General features: G+C 38.7%; 1 protein-coding gene across 1 annotated transcript in view; it reads right to left on the bottom strand.

Moving 5' to 3' along the window:
- Positions 1-21,280, bottom strand: part of LOC111157446 (ENTH domain containing 1) — a 101,622-nt gene that overhangs the window by 54,810 nt on the left and 25,532 nt on the right. Inside the window, exon 4 of the mRNA XM_022518848.1 lies at positions 4,937-5,055. Coding sequence (XP_022374556.1) covers positions 4,937-5,055 — 119 coding nt within the window. The remainder of the gene's footprint in view (positions 1-4,936; positions 5,056-21,280) is intronic.

The raw sequence follows: 21,280 nt of genomic DNA, 5'->3' as shown, positions 1-21,280 counted from the left end.
TGGGTGGCTCAGTCAGTAAGCCTCTGCCTTCAGCTCAGGTCCTGGGGTTCTGGGTCCTGGGATCGAGCCCCATATCAGGTTCCGTGCTTGGTGGGAAGCCCGCTTCTCCCTCTCCCACTCCCCCTGCTTGTGTTCCCTCTCTCACTGTGTCCCTCTGTCAAATAAATAAATAAAATCTTTAAAAAAGAGAAAAAGAAACTGGTAAGAAAAAAAGAAACTAGAAAAAATGAGCAAAGGATATGAATAGAGTTCATAATAAAAAAGAAACACAAATTCCCAATAAACACATGAAAAGTTATTCTAATCTTACCTATAATTATCATGGAACAAAGTAAAACAAATTTTTCCCACCTCTCAGACTGACAAAAATGTACAAGATGATAATACTCAGTACTTGTGAAGATGAGGGGATATGTTTTTGGTGGATGTTAACTGGTGCAACTCTGGGGAGGGCAGTTTAGGAGGACTTTTCAAAATGAAAAATAAATGTAACCTTTCAATAACTCCACTTTTAGGACAACATCATAATCAATGTATATAAGAGCCATTATTTCAACATTGCTTTCAATAGACAAAAACATAAAAATATTCAGGGGGTGGTGAAATAAATGAAGATTCATTTATGCATCAAGAATACAGCAGTTATACCGTCTGATAGAGAAAGGAATTCATAATCTACAGTTTAGCGAAAAAAGATCTGGGACGATATACATTCAATGATTACACCGATTACTTAAAAAGATGTCCAAGATGTATCACTTAGTTCACAGCACACTGCGGAGCAGTACATACTGAACAGATCCCTTTAGGTTAAAGAAATGCTCGGACACAGAAAATTTCCCTCCCAAATCTCAAAGAACCTAGTTAGTAATGGATGCCTCTGAGGAAGGGAAAAGAAGATGTACACGGAATTAAGAAGAAACTTTCACTCATTACCATTTCATATCATTTGAACTTTTCCCTGTAATTATCTTCCAACTTAAAAAGAATAAAAATACAAACATGAAAATAAAAAAGGACTTTTAAGCATGAAGTAATGACGCAGGAAATAAGTAAAGAGATGATGGATTAACATGATTAGAATGGGTATAATTTCCACTTCCCTAACAGCTATGATGAGTTCAAATTTTTGCAAACATAATAAATGATATGCTAATAAATCTGAGGATAAAAACTGTTTACTCTTCATTTAGCAAAATAATAAACAGAGACAGTGGGAAATAAACATTTATCTTCCATCACTAGCAATTTAGCAACTCACAACTAGACTGAAGGCTTTGGTCAGCTTTGATTTTGTGTGAACCAATTTGTAGCATCCCTATCTGTTGCTATAGAAACAACTGTGACCAAAAAAAAAAAAAAACCAAACATAACCCTTATTATTGAATCTCCTCAAACAGGAAAAGAGGAAGGTCTTTCAAGGTGGTGAAAAGCTACATATAACCTTATTAATTAGCAAATGTAATAATAAAATTTCTGGACAGTATGCAGAGAGAAAACATATCCTTGTCTAAGTGTCATACATTTGCAGGCTTTTCTTAGTTTTGAAAGTATCACAGGCGAGCACTGTTCTGCTTTTGAAAGCCCTATTCTGTTAAGAATTTTATTTACTGCTTTTAGATCATTCTTTCATTTGTAGAAAGAGAATAAAGAGGTTTCTATTTAAAGTTTTTAAAAGATATTTTTAAGCATCCTTCATCTGCCTAAGCAATCAACAGTGCCATTTCTATTTCATTCTTATTAAGAACATGAGAATTTTAATGTAGATGTAGTACCTTTGGCAACAACAATTAGATTTTACTGTTCAGCCTGGTAGGTGTTGTCTTCTGCCACAAAAATGTCCTCTGAAGAGGACATATTGGGTTGCATCATATGTTCCTGACGGTAAGAAGAGGAGATGCTTATCAATAGAATGATGGAATCGTGTCAAGATATAGAACTAATGAATTGAAAAAGGAAAATCCAGCTTTAAACTTCTTTTGAGAGAAGGGCACCATTTCATGCTAACTGATGTAAGATGCTGAATGATGTAAATCAGTTATAGTGGTTCCTCTCAAGTAAGAGAAAACAGTAATAATGAGGATTGGAAGACTGATACAAAAAAGCTAGGTGCTATTTTATGCCTTTGTTAGAGTCCAAAGCATATAAGATTATTCAAGTCTATTTTCTCCCTTAAAAGCCAGCAGCAGCAAATAAAACTGGTCTCAAATTTAAGAATCAATTTTACTTAGTGTCAAATTTTTAAAAATAATCTGATATAGGAAAGACTTTAGGGTTTGAAGCCAACAGCTAAGAAAGAAATCTTGAGACATCTTTGGTGTAAAAAGGTGGTTTTATTAAAGCATGGGGACAGGACCCGTGGGCAGAAAGAGCTGCACTGGGGTCTTGAGGAGCTGCCGATTATATACTTTCAAGTTGGGAGGGGGTTAGGGATGGTGTAAGCCTCCCAGGTATTTAGGAAGGAAGGTTTCCAGGATCCTGAGGGGGTTAACTATTGTTGGGGAAAGTCATTTATTATTGTTTAGTAAACCCTCAGTCATGAGACCCTTCAGATGTATATCAGTGGGTCATATGCTTGGAAGATGATTGCCAACATGTATGGGGGGGGCGGGAGTGGGAGGGTAAAGGTAAAGGAAGTTTCCAAAGGAATCTCTTTATGTTAAAGTAGACTTACAGGGTCCTGGAGGTTGGGCTAAGATTACCTTTTGCCCTTGGCAAAGTATTAACATTTAGGCAGCTGAGTCCTTAGAGGAATGTCACTCTGCCTGTTTCAAGGACTTGTCAATAGACTATAAGTAATAAGGAAATTTGATGACTTTTCTTCTGCCTTTGTTTCCCACGTCATAATCTACAGATTTTCAGTCTGTGGGCTACAATACAATTAAGGAACAGTGAAATTTTAATTTTATGTACTTTTCTGAGCTACTAGAAAATCAGGTAAATCCAATACCTAACTGGGTTCGGGAAAGGGTTGGGAACAAATGGTCAATAAATAATTCCAGCCACTCTCATTGGAACAGTGGCGGGCCAAGCGGAAGACCAAATAAGCCTCTTTTACAAGAAAGGGAGAGAGGGAAGTTAATATGGAGCATCTACTATTCAGTCATTTCTTCATTAACAAATATTTGGCAAATAAAGATTCAGTAACGAGTAAGACTAAAATGGTTTCTACTCTCAAGGAGCTTGCCTTAGAAGGAGAAACACACATAAAACAGAAAAACAAATGAGCGAATGAGATAATTGCAAATAATCTTGAGTTGAACAGATTGCCAGTCAAGATGGTTCTGTAAGTTCACACTTTGGAGATACCAACCTTCCCTAAACACACAGCAATGGCAAAGAAAATACGAATGTTAAAATTAAAGACACAGATCATGCTCAGAAACAAGATGGACATCTTCATGGATAAGAGCACGAACAGAAACATGATGGTATTCAGAACATGCGAGGAACTCTCAAAACTCAATGGTGATAAACAAACAGTTCAGTTAGAAAATGGGCAAAAGATCTGAACATACATTTCACCAAAGAGAAGTTATGATGGTACAAAGGAGCACATGAAAAAAATGCTCGACATCATTAGCTATTTGGGAAACACAAATTAAAACCACAATGAGGTATCATCACAGACCTATTCGAATATCTAAAATAAAAATGGTAATGGCAAAAGTTGGTGAGGACACAGGAAAACTGGAGCTCTCATACACTGCTGGTGGGAATGCAAAATGTTATAGCTGCTCTAGAAAACAGTTGGACCTTTTTTTTTTTTTTTTTTTTTACCAAATTTAGTATGCACTTACCACACCCCTCAGCAATCACATCCTTAGACATTTATCCTAGAGATATGAAAACGTCACAGCCTGAATGGATCTCAAGAGTATTACATTGAGTGGTGGAAAAAAAAAACTATCTCAAAAGGTTGTATATTGTCTGGGTCCATTTACATAACATTCTAGAAATAAAACTATAGAGATGGAGAAGAGATAAGGGCTATCAGGGGATGAGGTGGTTAAGGGGTGGGGAGGAGACGGGGTGGGTAGCAGGACTGACTGCTTTTGTGTGGACATAACACTTCTGGATCTTGATTCTGGTGCTGGTTACATGAATCTATACTTGGAATAAAATTGCTTAGGAAACTGCCCCCCCAACACACATACATAAACACAGGTTAAAAAACTGAATACTGAATTGAAAATTTGGAAACTGAGTAAGGCCTGCAGTCAGTCAGCAGTAACATAGCGACGGCCATCTCTGTTTCGATACTGTGACTTGTACTACAGTCACAGACGATGCCAGCGGGGGGAGGGGGGGACGCTGGGTACTGGGTACTTGGGACTCCGTACCTATAGCCGCAGCTGCCTCCAAGTCTATAATTTTATTTCACAATAAAAAGTTTTTTTTAGATGAGGAGAGAAAGATGGACTGTTCAACAACCAAAATATTATTTATCTACAGGGGTGCAAAGACGATAAAACCCATCTTACGCTATATAATAAAATTCTAGAGGGCACAAGGAGTCCATTTAGAAGAAAAAGTCAGAGATCTTTATTATATTGGCATAAAAAGAATTTCTCAAATAAGATGTTTTTTAAAAGATCAGCTATAAAGGAAAACTTCGATAATCTAAACTTATTCTTATTTAAAATTGTGTATAGCAAAAAAAAAAAAAAAAGCCAACAAAAATGAAGTTCAAAGACAAGCACCATTTCTCTCAGAACACATGAAGCTGCAGCTGGAAAGGACAAGGAGACAGATTCTCCCCTTGGGGCCTCCAGAGAGGAATGCAGCCTGCAGACGCCTGGATGTGGGCCCAGTGAGACCCGTGTCAGACTTCTAACCTACATAACTGTAAAATAACACATTTGTGCTGATTTAAGGCCCTGGGTTGGTGGTAATTTGTTAGAGCAGCAACAGGAAATGGCTGCAAGTGACTTACCTCTGTGGATTTCCAAGCATTAGTCTTGACCAGTTGTGTTCCCTGGGACAACGCGGTTCCACTAGGCAACTGAGTGTCTTGGCACTGCTCTTGTCTCACTCCTGCCTTGGAAGTGTTTTCTGTCAACAACATAAAGCTAAGATTTCACTTTGGCAAAAGATAGTAACATTTTTACGTTAGCTCCCAATTTTTAAGCTAATTACTTCTGAAGATCCATTTTGTCTGCAGCAGGTACCTCATGGGCCGATGGTCATTTCAGTTTATCCCTTCATAATAATTGACAAATTCAGGCCGATTTAAAAATATAACTTTGATTCTAGCCTTTTTACCCATCAACAATTTTATTGTATGCTTTATTATTTGAAACATTTTTTTTAAATAAGGCACAATACAGTATAGAAAATTATTGTCTGACAATTATCCTTAGCAAAAGCAGGAATGACAACTAGAATTGTCCTAATTAATATTTAAAAGAACTTTATTACTGCAGTGTGAATTTCAAGTGTTCACATATATGAGGTGTAGGTTGTATGATGAGAAAGCACTTTTAAACAAAATTTAAAAAATTTTTAAACGTGCTATGCCAGTGAAATAGGAGATTTCTGCTTGTATGTTTTTACTGAATTTAATGATTTTGTAGTTGCCATTTTCCTTTCTACCTTTTCTTTTCCTGGGTGGGGAGGGGCAAAGGTGTAGGGAGAGAGAGAATCCCAAGCGGGCTCTGCACCCAACATGGAGCCTGTCACAGATTCTCAGGACCCTGAGATCATGACCTGAGCCAAGACCAAGTCAGATGCTTACCCGACTGAGCCACCCACGCACCCCTCCTTTCTTTCTTTCTTTCTTTTTATTTATTTATTTGACAGAGATCACAAGTAGGCAGAGAGGCAGAGAGAGAGAGGAGGAAGCAGGTTCCCCGCAGAGCAGAGAGCCCAATGTGGGGCTCGATCCCAGGATCCTGGGATCATGACCCAAGCTGAAAGCAGAGGCTTTAACCCACTGAGCCACCCAGGCGCCCCTCCCTCCTTTCTTTCTATCTGAATTACTGCGTAAACAAAGTATTACCGCCAAGTCTCTCTCAGCATGTTATTGGGTACAATAAGAAGTGTAAGGAAGTGATCTTCAAACCGGTATTTGCACACCACTGGGGTACTTAAAGACTTCCCAAAGGCCAGGTGAGCATAGATAGTTTTAAAGGACTCAATGTCCAGATCTACCACTTTTATATATACTCTTTCCAAAAACTGATCTGCCTAAGAATGGGACTGTGTGGAAACATCAGGCCAGTTCTTCCCTCTTCCCCTTTCATAGTCCGTTTCCTTTCACTTTACACAGACAGACCCATCCTCTTCCCATCTTATTACGATGCATCTTCCTTTATGCTGCCGCCCTTAGAACCTCGAAACACCAAACAACAGTAGAAAAGACTGGTGTAGGGAAGCCTCCTTCAATCAAGGCAGGAAAAACCCGAAGTAAAGCTCCAAAATTTGTCCTATTTTACACCTATTTCTCTTAATGGCAAAGCAGGACATAAATAGCACAGTATTTTGGTCCATACTGGGGTGTTTGGTATTCAGATCTACTACAGTATGGAAGAGCAGGACAGTTGACAAATTTCATTTAATGTCCTGTGCTTTTCATCCCTCAACTGTTGTCCAAAAATGCATCATTTCTGAGGAGGACAGAAGGAAAGCACAAGCATGGGAGACGGGGCACCTTCTTTCATCAACGCGACAGACTTACAACAAGGCTCCACACCTTAGCCATCTCCCCTAGGAGAAGAATTCAAGAACTTGAGTGCAATCACAGTGATGTTTATTTGAATGAAGTAAGAGGTTTTCTGAAAGAAAGTTGAAATCTGATCTGGCAGACCATTTTGACAATAAGGGCCGGCTTTGCCAACTAGGTAAGTATGGTCAATATTTTCCAAAAGTGGAATGAACGAGATCTGTAGTTCTGAAGAACAGCTGAGACATATTTAAAGCATATGAAATAATAATTATCTCAAAAATTGTTATACTGACCCATGTTCCACAATGAATGTTTTTCTTTTTCACACTTTGTGAGTATATTGTGTTAAAGTGTAACTGGCAATAATTAATAATCTGATAAATTTTAGTAAAGGTTTTTTTGATATTATTCCCCGAAACTGAGAAAGTCCATTACTCCTAATGACTGTTTAACAAATCTTTTTCTATGAGGGTTGTCTCCATTTCTTTGCTTTCAACAACACTGAAGACAGACCTAATCAAGTCAACAGCTGACAAGAGATGAAAACCATTTTTATAATAAATTACTATATAATTCTGGAATATTACTTAAAAGGAATTCATTGAACTGACTGACGTTGCTATAATAAAACACCTTCTATTCCCACCTACAATTTTATGTGAAAAAGTCTTCTTAGCATTTCCATCCATAAAAATGTAAAAGAGAAACAGAATTTATGCTGAACCCTGCTTACTTCCAGCAATAAGTAATATTCATAGGTTTCTCACAGAAACATGCATTTCCAATAAAATGGTATTCTTTTTGAGTATTTATAAAAGTTATAATATACTTACGTGGTTTTGGTTTTGATCAATTGTGTGCTAAAAGTAACTGTAATGATAAATCAATCTAGAAAGAATATTTTACCACTTAAAAGCCTCTGGACCTAGAAAATGTAATTTCAATTTATACACATGTTTGATGTAAAGAAGACTTCCAGGCATCGAAATACTTTCTATTAGGATGAAATCCTGCGAGGGATATGGAGGAGAAATATGAATTCAAGGAGAAAAGGAAATTACATGATGTAAAGCTTCCAACAGTTAAAGACTGTGTTTTTTCAAATGAATGGCTGCAGGTAGCGGTTACACAGTGTTTATGTTCCTTTAGATACTACGCTTAAAAGTCTCATAGAATCGTTTCATTTTGTTTTCTTTTGTTCTTAATGTCAATATTTTGAATTATGTCCTTTGCAGTGACTTATGATACAACTTCACATGGCAACCTAAAAAAAAATGCAGGAGGTATTTAATTTTTCAAAATCACTTTAGGGGCTATGCAAGAAAAATAGCTTGAAAACCAACAGTCTAAGACACGGTGGTCCTCGCCTTCAGAAAGTTTATAGCCGGACTTGGGAGATAAGACTGACACACAGACTTAATGGGAAACAATTAGAGGAAAATAAGACCTCTAATTGCCGGGGCTCCTGGGTGGCTCAGTGGGTTGGGCCGCTGCCTTCCGCTAGGGTCATGATCTCAGGGTCCTGGGATCGAGTCCCGCATCGGGCTCTCTGCTAAGCAGGGAGCCTGCTTCCCTCTCTCTCTCTCTGCCTGCCTCTCCATCTGCTTGTGATCTCTGTCAAATAAATGAATAAAATCTTAAAAAAAAAAAAAGAAAAGAAAAGAAGACCATGCCGAACTTTCTTAAATTAACTAACTTTGGGAATAAGCATTCTAAGGAGGAAAAAAAAACCCAGTGTGCACTAACCAGAAAGTGCCTCATATAGGAAGTAGAATTTGAACAAGGCTTTGAAGGATGACTAGGATCCTGATCAGTGTAGAATGAGAAATTATCCCAAGTAGAAGGAGCTACGTGGGCAAAAGGAGTATGATACATGCCAAAGACACTGAAGAAAGAATAAGAAATTTGCTTATGGCTCTAACTTTTCATCTTCTGCTAATGTCACATAAAAATGAATAATTAAAATGAGCTTTCTGGGGGCCCAGAGATTTTATAATGAATACTGGCAAACAGTAGTGGTTTGAGGCTTAGATCATCTCTGTACTTTCATGTGATTCATCAGGAACTACCTTTATGATCACTCTTTGAATATTCAGCAACAAAATTATCCTTCAAGTGATATGGACTTAGGTTTAGACATCACAAAGGTAGATTAATAACAATTGCAGGAAGTTAACTTTGAATTAAAGTGTGAAGAAAACTGAAGGACAGCAAGAACTGTGAAAGAAAAAAAATCTTGAATATTTAGAGGTACATTTTAGGCTAAACAGCTAAAATATTCTAAACCTATATTAAATAATCTTCTAGGGACAAGAAAGAAGGCAGTTAGAACATAGTGAGTCTATGGAAATTCATTGAGACTTTTTTTTTTTAGTACCAGCACAGCACTGGAAGTGAGGTGTGCTTAATTAAATTAGGTGATTACACCAGATTTATTTCTGGATTTTCACAAGCAAGTGGAAGGCGAGAGCACAAGTTTAGTTTCTTAGTGGAAATGAAGGCCCTTTGGTATCATACGCTATTTACCAGTTGAGACAGTGAAGTCACAAGCCAGGGGGACTCATGTGCAAATATGAAACCCCAGAGGGAAAAGTGAAGGTGCTGAGGCAGTGATGCTATCGGGTCATTCGAAGATGAGAGGTTAGATACCAAAGCTGGAGGTGCCAGGAGGAAACCATTGAGAGAGAGCCTGTAGATTTCAGTGAGCCTGTGCAACTCAGATAATACCGCAGAACTGGCAGGCCCTGTATTTCTTAGATGAGATAGCAAACTGACATTCAAACCATCAGACATTAACAAGGCCAGAGCACACTTTGGAACCGAAATATGGCACAAATTAAGTAAATTCCCAAATTCCTCCACTTATTACTTAATCTAATAAATAGTGTTGTTACGTATTGACAGCATCCTTTCAGGTGTAAGATAAGTCATTTACTTAACAAAATCAGCTTTAAAAAGAAAACGCATCTACCAAAGAAAATACTCCGTGGGCTGATGAACTGATAAGATGGGGAAGTCTCGTGGTGATTATCTTTATATCTAACTTTTGCAGAATCATGAGTTTGGAACCTTAACAACTTCGCTGTCTTGGAGCATAATTGCACTTAAGCATCTTCAAGTAATTGATGTTTGTTCTAATTTTTTAAACTTCCATTTCGTAATGATTTCAAACTTATGGAAACATTGCTGCTAGAAGACTACACAGAACTCCCAAATACTCTTCATCTAGGTTTACCATTGTTAACGTTTTGCTCCATTTGCTTTATAATTCTCTTTCCTCGTGGACACACACATATTATGATACTCCCATGTTTTAAACCTCGAGGAAAAGCCATTGTCATAGGTTGGGTTCCCCAGGAAGCAGATCCCAAGGCTCAAGTTTGTGTGAGGGAGATGCACTAGGGAGTGAGCGCCTTCTGTATCAGGACCAGTGAGGAGCGTGGAAGGCAGGACCGGGCCAAGGGAGAAACTCATCTGTCACGTGGCTGCAGCAGAGGCCGTGACCCATCCGCCAGGAGCTGTGGAGCTGGGATGGCTCTTCACTGTGGTCCTGCCTTGAAGCAAGAGAGTAGCCCAGCCACAACCATGGGCCACTGGATGTCATTTCCCTCAGGAAGAGACTGTGACCTTGAGCCAAAAGGTTCCCTTCAACTGTTAGGAATTCCTAGAGAAGGACTGAGCTGAGACCCCCTCAGCCGCCCACCCTCCCAGCAGCAGCGGAGGGAATGAGTGCCTTGATCTGGGAGACGGGGTCTGGGGGGCACCACAAAGTCCACAGCAGACCCCACATGCAGACCCTGAGAAATGCTGCAGAGAGATTGGAGGTAGAGTGTGAGTATTATAAATCTTTTTTGAAAGGCGAATTTTGAGATTAGCGGAGAAAAGACTTCTTTTTTTTCCTCCAATGAAAATACAAAGAATAAGAAAGCAGAGATGTTTAAGCAATTTTAAAAATCAAATTTTAAATTGGTAGATGAGAAAAGGTGAGAAAAGACAAACTTTTGTTGCAGGAGATCCTAAAAAGGGAGTTAAGGCAATTTTATTTCTGTGTTTTGCTAACAATAGCATACAAAATTTGAGACACTGCCAGTAGTTCTTACTTAGGAATAACTGGGAACGGGAAAACGCCCAGACCGCGTTAAGAGCTCAGCCACAGAGACGAGGAGCACAGTCACTACACAAGCAGGATTAAGTGTTCAGGGCTGGCTCCTAGGTTAAGACAGCACACTGAAACGGCACCCCATCTTTACTGCCTTCGAAACACATATTTCCATCACCTAAAACTTAAGAAGTTTTAAAAAAGTCAAAACTAATTTTAAAAAAATGCACAACAGGGGCGCCTGGGTGGCTCAGTGGGTTGAAGCCTCTGCCTTCGGCTCAGGTCATGATCCCAGATCACGAAAACAGATACAACCAAAAATTTTTAAAAGGAAAATGACTGGTGGCCAAAGAAAGCATCCCCTGTCCCCCAAATGTGATAGCGATGAGTTGATCAGATTCTGAGATTTCTCAGGGACGCCTGGGGCAGGGGGCTCAGTCCATTAAGCATCTGCCTTTGGCTCGAGTCATGATCTCAAGGTCCTTGGATAGAGTCCTGCTTTGGGGCCCTTGCTCAGCAGGGGAGCTCGCTTCTCCCTCTGCCTACCACCCGCTCTCCTTTTTCTCTCTCTCTCTGACAAATGAATAAATAAAATCCTTTAAAAAAAAAAGATTCTGAGATTTCTTGTCACTATCCACATGTCTAGAACAAGGAGAACTGAGTGGACAATGCTTTTCTTACTCCTTGTGACTGAGAAGAGGTGGAAATTGGTAAAGGGAAAAAAAAGAGGTGTACCAGGGTGAGTAAATACAGATGCTGACACTTTCATGGAAGTGAAAGCTACAGTTTCACACTGAATTGCGTGGATGATCTGAAGTTCAAGAGCATCTCCCCGCCCCAGGGCAGCAGGACACATTTCCCAGCTAGACAGGATGAGCGGGATCCTGCACAAAATGTTCAGAGGACAGAGCAGAGCCCAGGTGTTCTAAACAAGATCATGTAAGGCCTCATGAAGGCTTCCCTTCCTCACTGCTGCAGAAAATGGCTAAAATAAGAAACAGCACAAAAACCACAGCTCGGTGGAGAAAACAAATTGGTCTCAAACATGGTGGGAAGAGTGAAGAAATCACTCAGTGTGTCTGAGCCTGTAACTGCTGAATATGACGGTGCTGTCCCTGGATCTCCTCTTTTACTTAAGACAACTCTGTGGATGGAAACCGTATTATCCTCATTTTACATTGTGCTACAAAAGCTTGCATGTTCAGGGGCACACAGTCCACACAGACTGCGACAGGATTCAAGTCTGGTCAGTAAAGTGCCAGGACCCAAGTGTTTAACTCTTAACTCCTCACTGCCTTCAAACACACTGCCTAGCGAGAGCTGCAGAGCATCAGCAAGATGGGAAGAGACCTGGCAACTCCACAAACACATTCCAGGGGGAAAAGAGGAAAAGAGGAGGAGGAAGGGAGGGGGAAGCAAGAGAGGGAGAGAGAGGGGGAGGAAGATGGCATGCAAAAAATAGACTCCAAATGTACAAGAGAATGTACTTCAAGGAACAGAAGGATGTTCCTCACAATATGGCATTAGATGGTTTGGGAAGTTATTGTAAATTGTGTATTTTCATAGATTTCATTTTAGAATTGTTGCTACTGTATGACAATACAAGGTTGAGCTTTTTTTTTTTTCCAGTGTTTCTTGGCCTTACATGTTTCCTCCTCTTTTTTTAGGAAATGCTTTCCATAGCTCCGTCCTATTTTTTCCGTTGGGCTGTCCTTTTCTCACCGATGTGCAGAAATTCTTTATATATTCTGGATAATCCTTTGTCACTTACATATGTTAGAAATTTTTCTCCTAGTTTGGGACTGTCTTCTTCACTTCTTATAGGGTGTTTTTTGATGAAGAGAATTTAACATAGTTTTAGAAGTTTTCCATTGCTGCCAAAAATTACAACAAACTTAGTGGCTTAGAACAAGGCCATTTATTATGCTGCCATTCTATAGCTCAGCTGTCCAGGCAGGCTTGGCCAGGTCCTCTGCTGTGGGTTTCACAAGGCCAAAATCAAGGTGTTAGCCAAGCTGGACTCTTCTCTGAAGACTGAGGAGCAATCCACTTCCAAGATCATTCAGGGTGTTGGCAGAATTTGGTTTCCTTGTGGTTGTAGGACTGAGGTCCCCATTTCATTGCTGGCTGGCAACCAGGGATCATTCTCAGCTTCTAGAAGCCACTTGTGTTCCTTATCACTCCAGTGATACCACTCCAGTTCCTTTTCAACCCAGTAAAGGTGCATCAAATCCTTCTCACACCTGGAATCTGTGACTTCCTCTTCTGCCACCTGGGGAAAACTCTGCTTTTAAATGGTGTGTGATTGGATTAAGCTCATCTGGACATTCCCTCCCCCTTTTTTGGAATGTTAAGTGGCTTTATTAGAAAATTTGTTTAATGGAAAATGACTACAAAATGGTAGGCATTTTACACCAGTAAACAAAGGCTATCCATTATTTTTATTCTATTGTTTACTTAGAATAAATTAACATATAGTGTATTATTAGCTTCAGATGTAGAATTTAGTAATTCATCAGTTGCATATAACACCCAGTGGTCATTCCATCACGTGCCCTCCTTAATGCCCATCCCCCATTACTCCACTCCTCCCCCCACCTTCCCCCCAGCAACCCTCAGTTTCTTATAGGTAAGAGTCTCCTATGGTTTGTCTTCCTCTCTGGTTTTATCTTATTTTTCCTTTCCTTCCCCATGTTCATCTGTTTTGTTTCTTAAATTCCACATATGAGTGAAATCATGATATTTTTCTCTGATTGACATTTTGTTTAGCAAAATACTCTCTAGTTCCATCCACGTCATTGCAAATGGCAAGATTTCACTCTTTTTGATGGCTGTTTTGACATATAATGTAACATAATAATGGGAGGTAATCATCCACAGGTAATGCCCACCTCTCAAAGGGGAGGGGATTATATAAAGACAAGGGTCATTGGGGCTTATTCTCAGAATTTTCCCTACCACAAGAGTAAAACTTACAAATGCTTTTTTAATAGTTGGCACTTTTTCAGTTATGTTTAAGAAATCCTTCCCTATCCCAATGTAAAAAAGATATTCCCCTTTATTTTCTTCAAAACACTTCAACATCTTTTTTTTCTCCTTTAAGTCTTTAATTCCTCTAGAATTTGTTTTTGTGCATATGAAGTAGAGACCCAATTTTTATTTTTTTCAATATGAATAAATAATTGCACCAGAATTATGTATGAAGCAGTTCATCCTCTCCCCACCAGTGTGGAACACCGCTTCTGTCATATACTAAGATAACCTAGTTGCACAGTCTGTTTGCTGGGCTCTACAGGTTTGTTCCACCGGCCCACGTGCCTATCCCTCCATCCATACCACACTGTCATGATGACTCTTGCTTTAGTCATGTCACCCAGAAAGGCAAGCCCTCCAACTTATCCTCCTTCAGGAATGTTTTGGATATTCTTGACCTTTTGATACTTCCACATAAATTTGGGAATCAGCCCAAATTAAGATCCTCTTTGGATTTTGATTATAATTGCACTGATCAGTGGTTCTCAAACTGGGGGCAGTTGTGGCCCTCAGGAAACATCTGACAATATCTGCAGACAGTTTTGGTTCTTACAACAGGTAGGGAGCTGTACTAATAGCATCTGGTGGGTAGAGGCCAGGGATAATGCTAAGTATCCTTCACAGCACGCACAACAAAGAATTATCTGACTTAAAATATCAATACTACCAAGCTTGAGGAAAACCGCCACTAAATTTGTATAATTTGGAGAGAATTGGTATTTACATCTTTGTGTATTTCAATAAACAAACATGAATATCATTCTATTTACATAGGTCATCTTTAATGTATTTCAGTTAAGTATTATAATTTTCAGTGTACGGGTCCTGTACAGTTTTTTAAAGATTTATCCCTAAGTAGATAATGATTTTTTTATTATTATAAATGGTATTTTAAAAATGTTTACTGTTTTATGCTGGTACATAAAAATATAACTTGATTTACACATTTTGAACTTATAGTCAGCCGTATTGCTAAAACTCTATTTCTAATATGTCTGTAGATCCTTTCAAGTTTTCTATATGAAGATCCTATTATCTGCAAATACATTTTGCCTCCATTTCTATACTTTTACTTTTAATTTCTCTTACTTATTTTATTGTGATGGCTAGGGATAGTACAAAGCTGAAGCAAGGAGAATGGGAACATTTTTTCCTACCTGATTCTAAAAGGAATACTTCCACATTTAAGTGTCTGAAAAATTTTAATTTACATTTTTAAAATTGAAACTTAATTGCATTTTTTCTAGAAAAAGGGATCTGTGTAACATAGATTCTCTGAAATGTTAAGACTTTCTTTATAATACAATCAATTATAAAATCCATATTTTAAAAAGATGTTTTATTCACTTGATTTATCAGAGAGAGACTTTAAAGTCATTACTATAATGGGATATGTTTCAATCTCTTCCTGTAGTTCTACCATTTTTTTTGCTCCATATACTTTGAAGTTACTTTATTTGGTATACTCACATTTAGAAGTGTTATATCTTCCTGGGGATTTAAGCCTGTTATCGTTGTCCTTAATAATGCTTTTGGCTTTAAATTCTACCTTATCTGATATAATATAGTTATACCAGTTTTCTTTAGTATATGTCTGGTTTATCTTTTTCTACCCATTTGCTTTTAACCTTTATGTGGACTTATATGCACATATATCTGGATTTCTTTTCCCCCAGTTTGATAATCTCTGCCTTAAGATGAGTTTAATCCACTGACATTTATCATGATTATTAATATATTTGGACTTATTTCTACAATTTTACCTTTTTTATTTCCATCTATCCTACTTTATCTATGCTTCTTGCTCTTTTTTTTTTAAGGTCTTATTTATTAAGACTTTTTTTAAAGTCTTATTTATTTGACTGAGAGAGAGAGAGAGAGAGAGTGCACATACACAAGCAGGGGGAGTGGCAGGCAGAGGGAGAGGGAGAAGCAACCTCCCTGCAGAGTAGGGAGCCCGATGCAGGGCTCGATCCCAGGACCCTGAGATCATGACCTGAGCGGAAGGCAGATGCTTAATTGACTGAGTCACCCAGGTGCCCTTCTGTTTCTTCCTCTTTATATGTTAGTATAACATATAAATATGTTATTTTATATATTATATATTTACATATTATATATATATATAAAATATATATTATAGTATAATTTATGTGCTGCCGAAGCGAGCACTGCTTCTTCCTCTTTATAAACTTACATTTTCTCATTCTATTTTTTCACTACTTTGGAACTTATGTACTCTATTTCTCTTCTTTTGGTGTTAACCCTTTCAAGTTTATCATGCACATTTACTTTAACAAGTTGAGGGTTGGGACACCTGGGTGGCTCAGTTGGTTAAGCGTCTGCCTTCGGCTCAAGTCACGATCCCAGGGTCCTAGGATCAACTCCTGCATGTGGCTCCTGCTTCTCCCTCTGCCTGCCATTGCTCCCGCTTGTGCTCTCTGTCTCTGACAAATAAATACAATCTTAAAAAAAAAAAAAAAAAAAAAAAAGCTGAAGGTCAAACAATATCCTTACCCCTCTCTCAAAAAATATAAGGATCTTAGAACACTGAATTATGTAGACTCATTTCCAACCTCCAGACCACGGCTACCCACTATTTTTGTCTGTTTTCCAAACCCCAGAGTTAGACATTACTACTTTACACAGAAAGTGTTCATTTTACATACAAGTTTATTACTTGTTAGTCACTCCCTCTTGCATTTCCAACCATTCTTCTGGAATAATTTTCCTTCTTTTTCAAGTATATCCTTTAATGAAGGTCTCCTGGTGGTAAGCTCTTGGGTTTTTTTATTTATCTGTAAGTGACTATTTCACCCTTATCTCTGAATGACAGTTTTGCTGGGTACATAATCACAGGCTGTTATTTTCTCTGAGCACTTCGAAAACGCTGTATCATTGTCATCTGGCCTCCACAGTAGCTGAAGAGGAGAGGTCACCGGCGGGGTAACAGCCATTTCCCTGCAGATGTGTCCTCTATGTCTTAACACTGCTTTTCTGTTTTCCCCTTCCTTTGGACAGATCTTCCGGTTCACTAAATTAAGTTTTTTTATTTCAATGGTTTTTCTCATTTCTGTAAGTGTCCATTTTTCAAGTTAATATATGCATGCCTAATAATCTTTTTTCCAAAGATTTTATTTATTTATTTGCAAGAGAGAACACAAGCAGGGAAGAGACAGAGGGAGAAGCTGAGCAGGGAGTCCAATATAAGGCTTGATCACGAGACCCTGGGATCGTGACCTGAGTAAAAGGCAGCCGCTTAACCAACTGAGCCACCCAGGCTCCCCGTGACGTTTTTTGTTTGTTTTTAAGTAAAATAGTTTTTAAGTTTTAGAGTTTGGTTTGGCCCAAGGAGCCAGGCAATGGCATATATAACTGACATTTGAGTAACTGGATTAATTTAGAGAAGGATCAATGCAGTTTGACACTTTTGCTTGTATGTATGTCTTTTTAAGATTTTATTTTTCAGAGCAATGTTAGGTTTACAACAAAATTGAGAAGTAGAGATTTTCCATATACCTCTCTCTGACACATGCATCACCTCTCCATATCAATACCGTGATTAATCCTTTGCTTATTTAGATATTTAAATGCGTAGCTATTCTATGTCATGTATCTGGCCTCTCTACTATCAACAATCTTTGGGGAGCTACTCATTTTTTCCTGGGTTTGTGATATAGATTGTGAGCTCATTGCCTGATTTTAATTGGAGGGAACCCTATGGACCTAACTTGTGAACTGGTCTTTATTCTTGCAGAGAAAACTGCCTTGAATCACTCAGTCCCACCTGGAGTGTCTGGTTCAGCACAGCAAACCCAGGCTTTCTTTCTCAATGCTCAAGTCAGGCCCCAAACCATTTTCTTAACTACTGACAAGTGCCCTTAAACAATTCAAGCCCGAAGGACACCTGCACGGCCTTCAGGCACCAGCTCCAAGTCACTCTGACTCTAACTCACCTGTCCTGTTCTTATTTAGTCAATTAAATTAATTAATTAATTGAAATTTTTGGAAGGCAAGATCTTTGGAGATTTCCCATACCCCTAGCGAGACCAGAAATGTTGCAATGGTTCATCATTTAGTCTTTGGTTACTATGCAATAAATGAGTTTCCTGGAACCTCTCGTAAGTCTCATCACTAGAAGCAGACCTAAAATACCTTCTAGTAAAAAAAAAAAAAAAAAAAAAAATGCATCTAGTACAATGCCATTTTTATAAAAATAAGTTCTCTCCGGTTATCCATTTTCTGTATGTATATATGCACAGAAAGATGCCTAGAATTTATGCTCATCTGACATGAGTTATGGCTATTTCTGAGTGAAGAGATTGAAAAATATTGATTCATTAGTGTTTTTGAGCCTGTATTGTTTTTACAAGAATAGAGTGATTTTTTTCTGAAACAAAAATAAAAGAAAGAAAATAAGGGCACTTGCCTGGCTCAGTTGGTAAAGCATGTGACTCTTGATCTCTTGATCTTGGGGTTGTGAGTCTGGGCCCCCCATTTGGTATAGAGATAACTTAAAAATAAAATAAAAAGAAGAAGGAAAAGAACCAGACTGGAAGTGAGTATTCTAAGGTGTTAATGGCAGTTGGGTTAGGGTGATAGAGATGGAAGCTACTGTTGTTTTGTTATTTTCTTTTTTTTTTTTTGTCAGAGAGAGCGAGCACAGGCAGAGAGGCAGGCAGAGGGAGAAACAGGCTCCCTGCTGAGCAAGGAGCCCGATGTGGGACTTGATCCCAGGACGCCGGGATCATGACCCGAGCCGAAGACAGCCGCTTAACCAACTGAGCCACTCAGGCGTCCCTGTTTTATTATTTTCTTTATAGTACACTTGTTTAAGTTGAAAAAAATCACTGCTTGACATTCATCAGTGCAGCTGTTTTAGTAGGAACTGCCATTTGTACCATAAGCCCTGCCATCTAGACTGTGTGTGATATGGCCACCAAGTATGACTCCACATCAACTCTGTTAGTACAAGGTTCACCGTAGGAAGTTAACATTAACACTGGAGTTTGTGCTTATAAAATCATAACAACTACTTTGAAGTTTTACTTTTGGTCCAACAGGAAATATACATGATTTTTAGGGAAACATTTCCATGACATAGAGTGCTACTACATTTAACACAGACCAAAGTAATCCTTCTCTAATACAAGTAAAGTTCCATTGCAAAGTATAACACCAGTGTGCAAATGGAAGCTTTTTATGGAAGATCAGATGACCAACAGAGGGAATTAATGCTTTGCTGGTCTGGTTGTAAGCAGTGTCTCTGGTGATAGCTTTTTATAGTTACCACCTCTAAGGTAAGGGCACGACACTGATGCTTACAGCTCAGAGAAGCAAGAGTTGTAACTGTGCACATAGGGTTTTTCTTGTATTTCTGTTCTCTTGGAGGTTATGCCCAGTGATAGCTTTCAGTCTGTTTTTTAAAAAAGATGTTCAAAGGGAGTTTTGGTGAATGATGGCATCATGGAGATGAATTCGCAGTAAGAGTACATGTACATCAAACAATAGTTATCATTCAGTCCATCTCTTCCTTCAAGCAATAAAATTACCTAAACAAAAACTTTCCAAGCCACCTATCACAATTAAAACTTGGAGAAAACATGTAGGAATAGAAAAAAGGGGATAGAGGTAGTAATGTGTGCATAACACCTTCTCCAAAGTACCTATGTCCCCTTGCTAATTTACCACAAAGAAGCTAGGCACAGCTGTTTCAGCTCTAGATCCTAAAGCCTGGGAATCAGATTTCTAGCAATGATTCAACTTTACATTTCAATATAACTAAATAATTTAGAGATGTCTTTAAATACCTCCTGATGGAAATGCACCTGTGTAATACCATCACTTGCCTCTCTAACTGAAATGTTAGTCACTTTCAATTTCTCTTTCTTCTCCAATACATCATCTGCTTACCCCATTTCCTCTCTATATTCTATCTTTACACATTACCTTTCCCTCATTTCAATAACCCTAGAGCAGGATGCTGGATTGAAAACAACTGTCTCTTACAGAGCTTCTCTCCAATTCGTATGGCCTTCATTTCTACACAAAGCAATAAGAATTATCTTCCACCAACAGCTGTTTTCAGTAATAAGAAAGCAAAGTTCTGTGACTAAGCTAAACACCCCTTCTGTTCTCCAAGGCCTACAGTGGTTCCTAGTTGCCGGTGGTACCGAAGCGAAATCTCCAAATACTCTTCGTTATGTCCTTTATGAACTCTCAATGACCTGTCCACATTTTCAACATATTCAAATTTATGTTTTCTATTCCATTTAGTCTGACAACCATGCATTAACATGATTAATTAGTTTCTTCTTTTCTTTACCACTACAGTAGGGACTATTGAATTTCCCATATATTTATTCTCTCCTTCCTTAATGATAGATCCTCTAACTTTAATTGGGGCACATGGCTGTCCGGGATAAAAATTACATTTTTCAGTCTCTCTGGAGCGACAAGACAGAAAGACCCCTGGGTCCCTGACATCACGAAGAGCCATATCAGTCCTAGAATATCTAGTTCTGGATTATTTTTAGAAGAGAGAAAAAAATCCCATTTTGCGTAAGCTGTTAACATTTTTGGTGGCTTCTTCTACTATCACTTCTGAGAACACTGAATTCTGATTCACCTATCTCTGAGTTTTCATCTGCTACTTCTGTCCCACTATTAATGCTCCCTGAATTCATTTTCTTATCTCCCTCAGCACCCCCAAAACATATACACCAAATTGTCAGTTTCCTTTCTTCTTTTAAAATACAGCTTCTGGGGCGCCTGGGTGGCTGAGTCAGCTGAACACTTAACTCTTGGTTGCAGCTCAGGTCATGATCTCATGGGTTGTGAAATCCAGCCCCACGTCGGGCTCCGTGCTCAGCAGGGAGTCTGCTTGAAGACCCTCTCCTTCTGGCCCTCCCCCTGTGTTCTTACTCACACTCTCTCTCTAAAATAAATAAGTAAATCTTAAAAAAAAAAGCTTCATATTCAAATGCCCATGTGGAAACAGTTAGTTTGCTAAGCTTAATACAATTACTCTTTTTTGAACACAAACACACACATCTATGTATCTAGTATGTTTATGTGTATCTACACATAGTGGTAGATAAATGAAGTTTTTAAATAATTTAACAGATTTTTAACACACTAAGTTTTTTTTTTTTTTTAAGATTTTATTTATTGGACAGAGAGATCACGAGTAGGCAGAGAGGCAGGCAGAGAGAGTGGAGGAAGCAGGCTCCCCGCTGAGCAGAAAGTCCAATGCAGGGCTCGATCCCAAGACCCTAAGATCATGACCCGAGCCGAAGGCAGAGGCTTAACCCACTGAGCCACCCAGGCGCCCCAATAACTTCTAAGAGAGCAGAAATACATCCAATTTGGTTACCAGTCCTGGAACAGTGTCTGGCATGTAATAAGTATTCAATACATGTTCGTAATATGAAAAACAATTAACTGCAGCAAAACTTCATTTGAAGGTAGACTGACTTTTT

The sequence above is a fragment of the Enhydra lutris genome, unplaced genomic scaffold (genome assembly GCF_002288905.1).
Source record: "Enhydra lutris kenyoni isolate GAN:26980312 unplaced genomic scaffold, ASM228890v2 scaffoldscaffold55, whole genome shotgun sequence".
Taxonomy (NCBI): Eukaryota; Metazoa; Chordata; class Mammalia; order Carnivora; family Mustelidae; genus Enhydra; species Enhydra lutris.
Note: the sequence above shows the minus strand (reverse complement) of the source record. Positions and strands in the feature narration are given on the sequence as shown.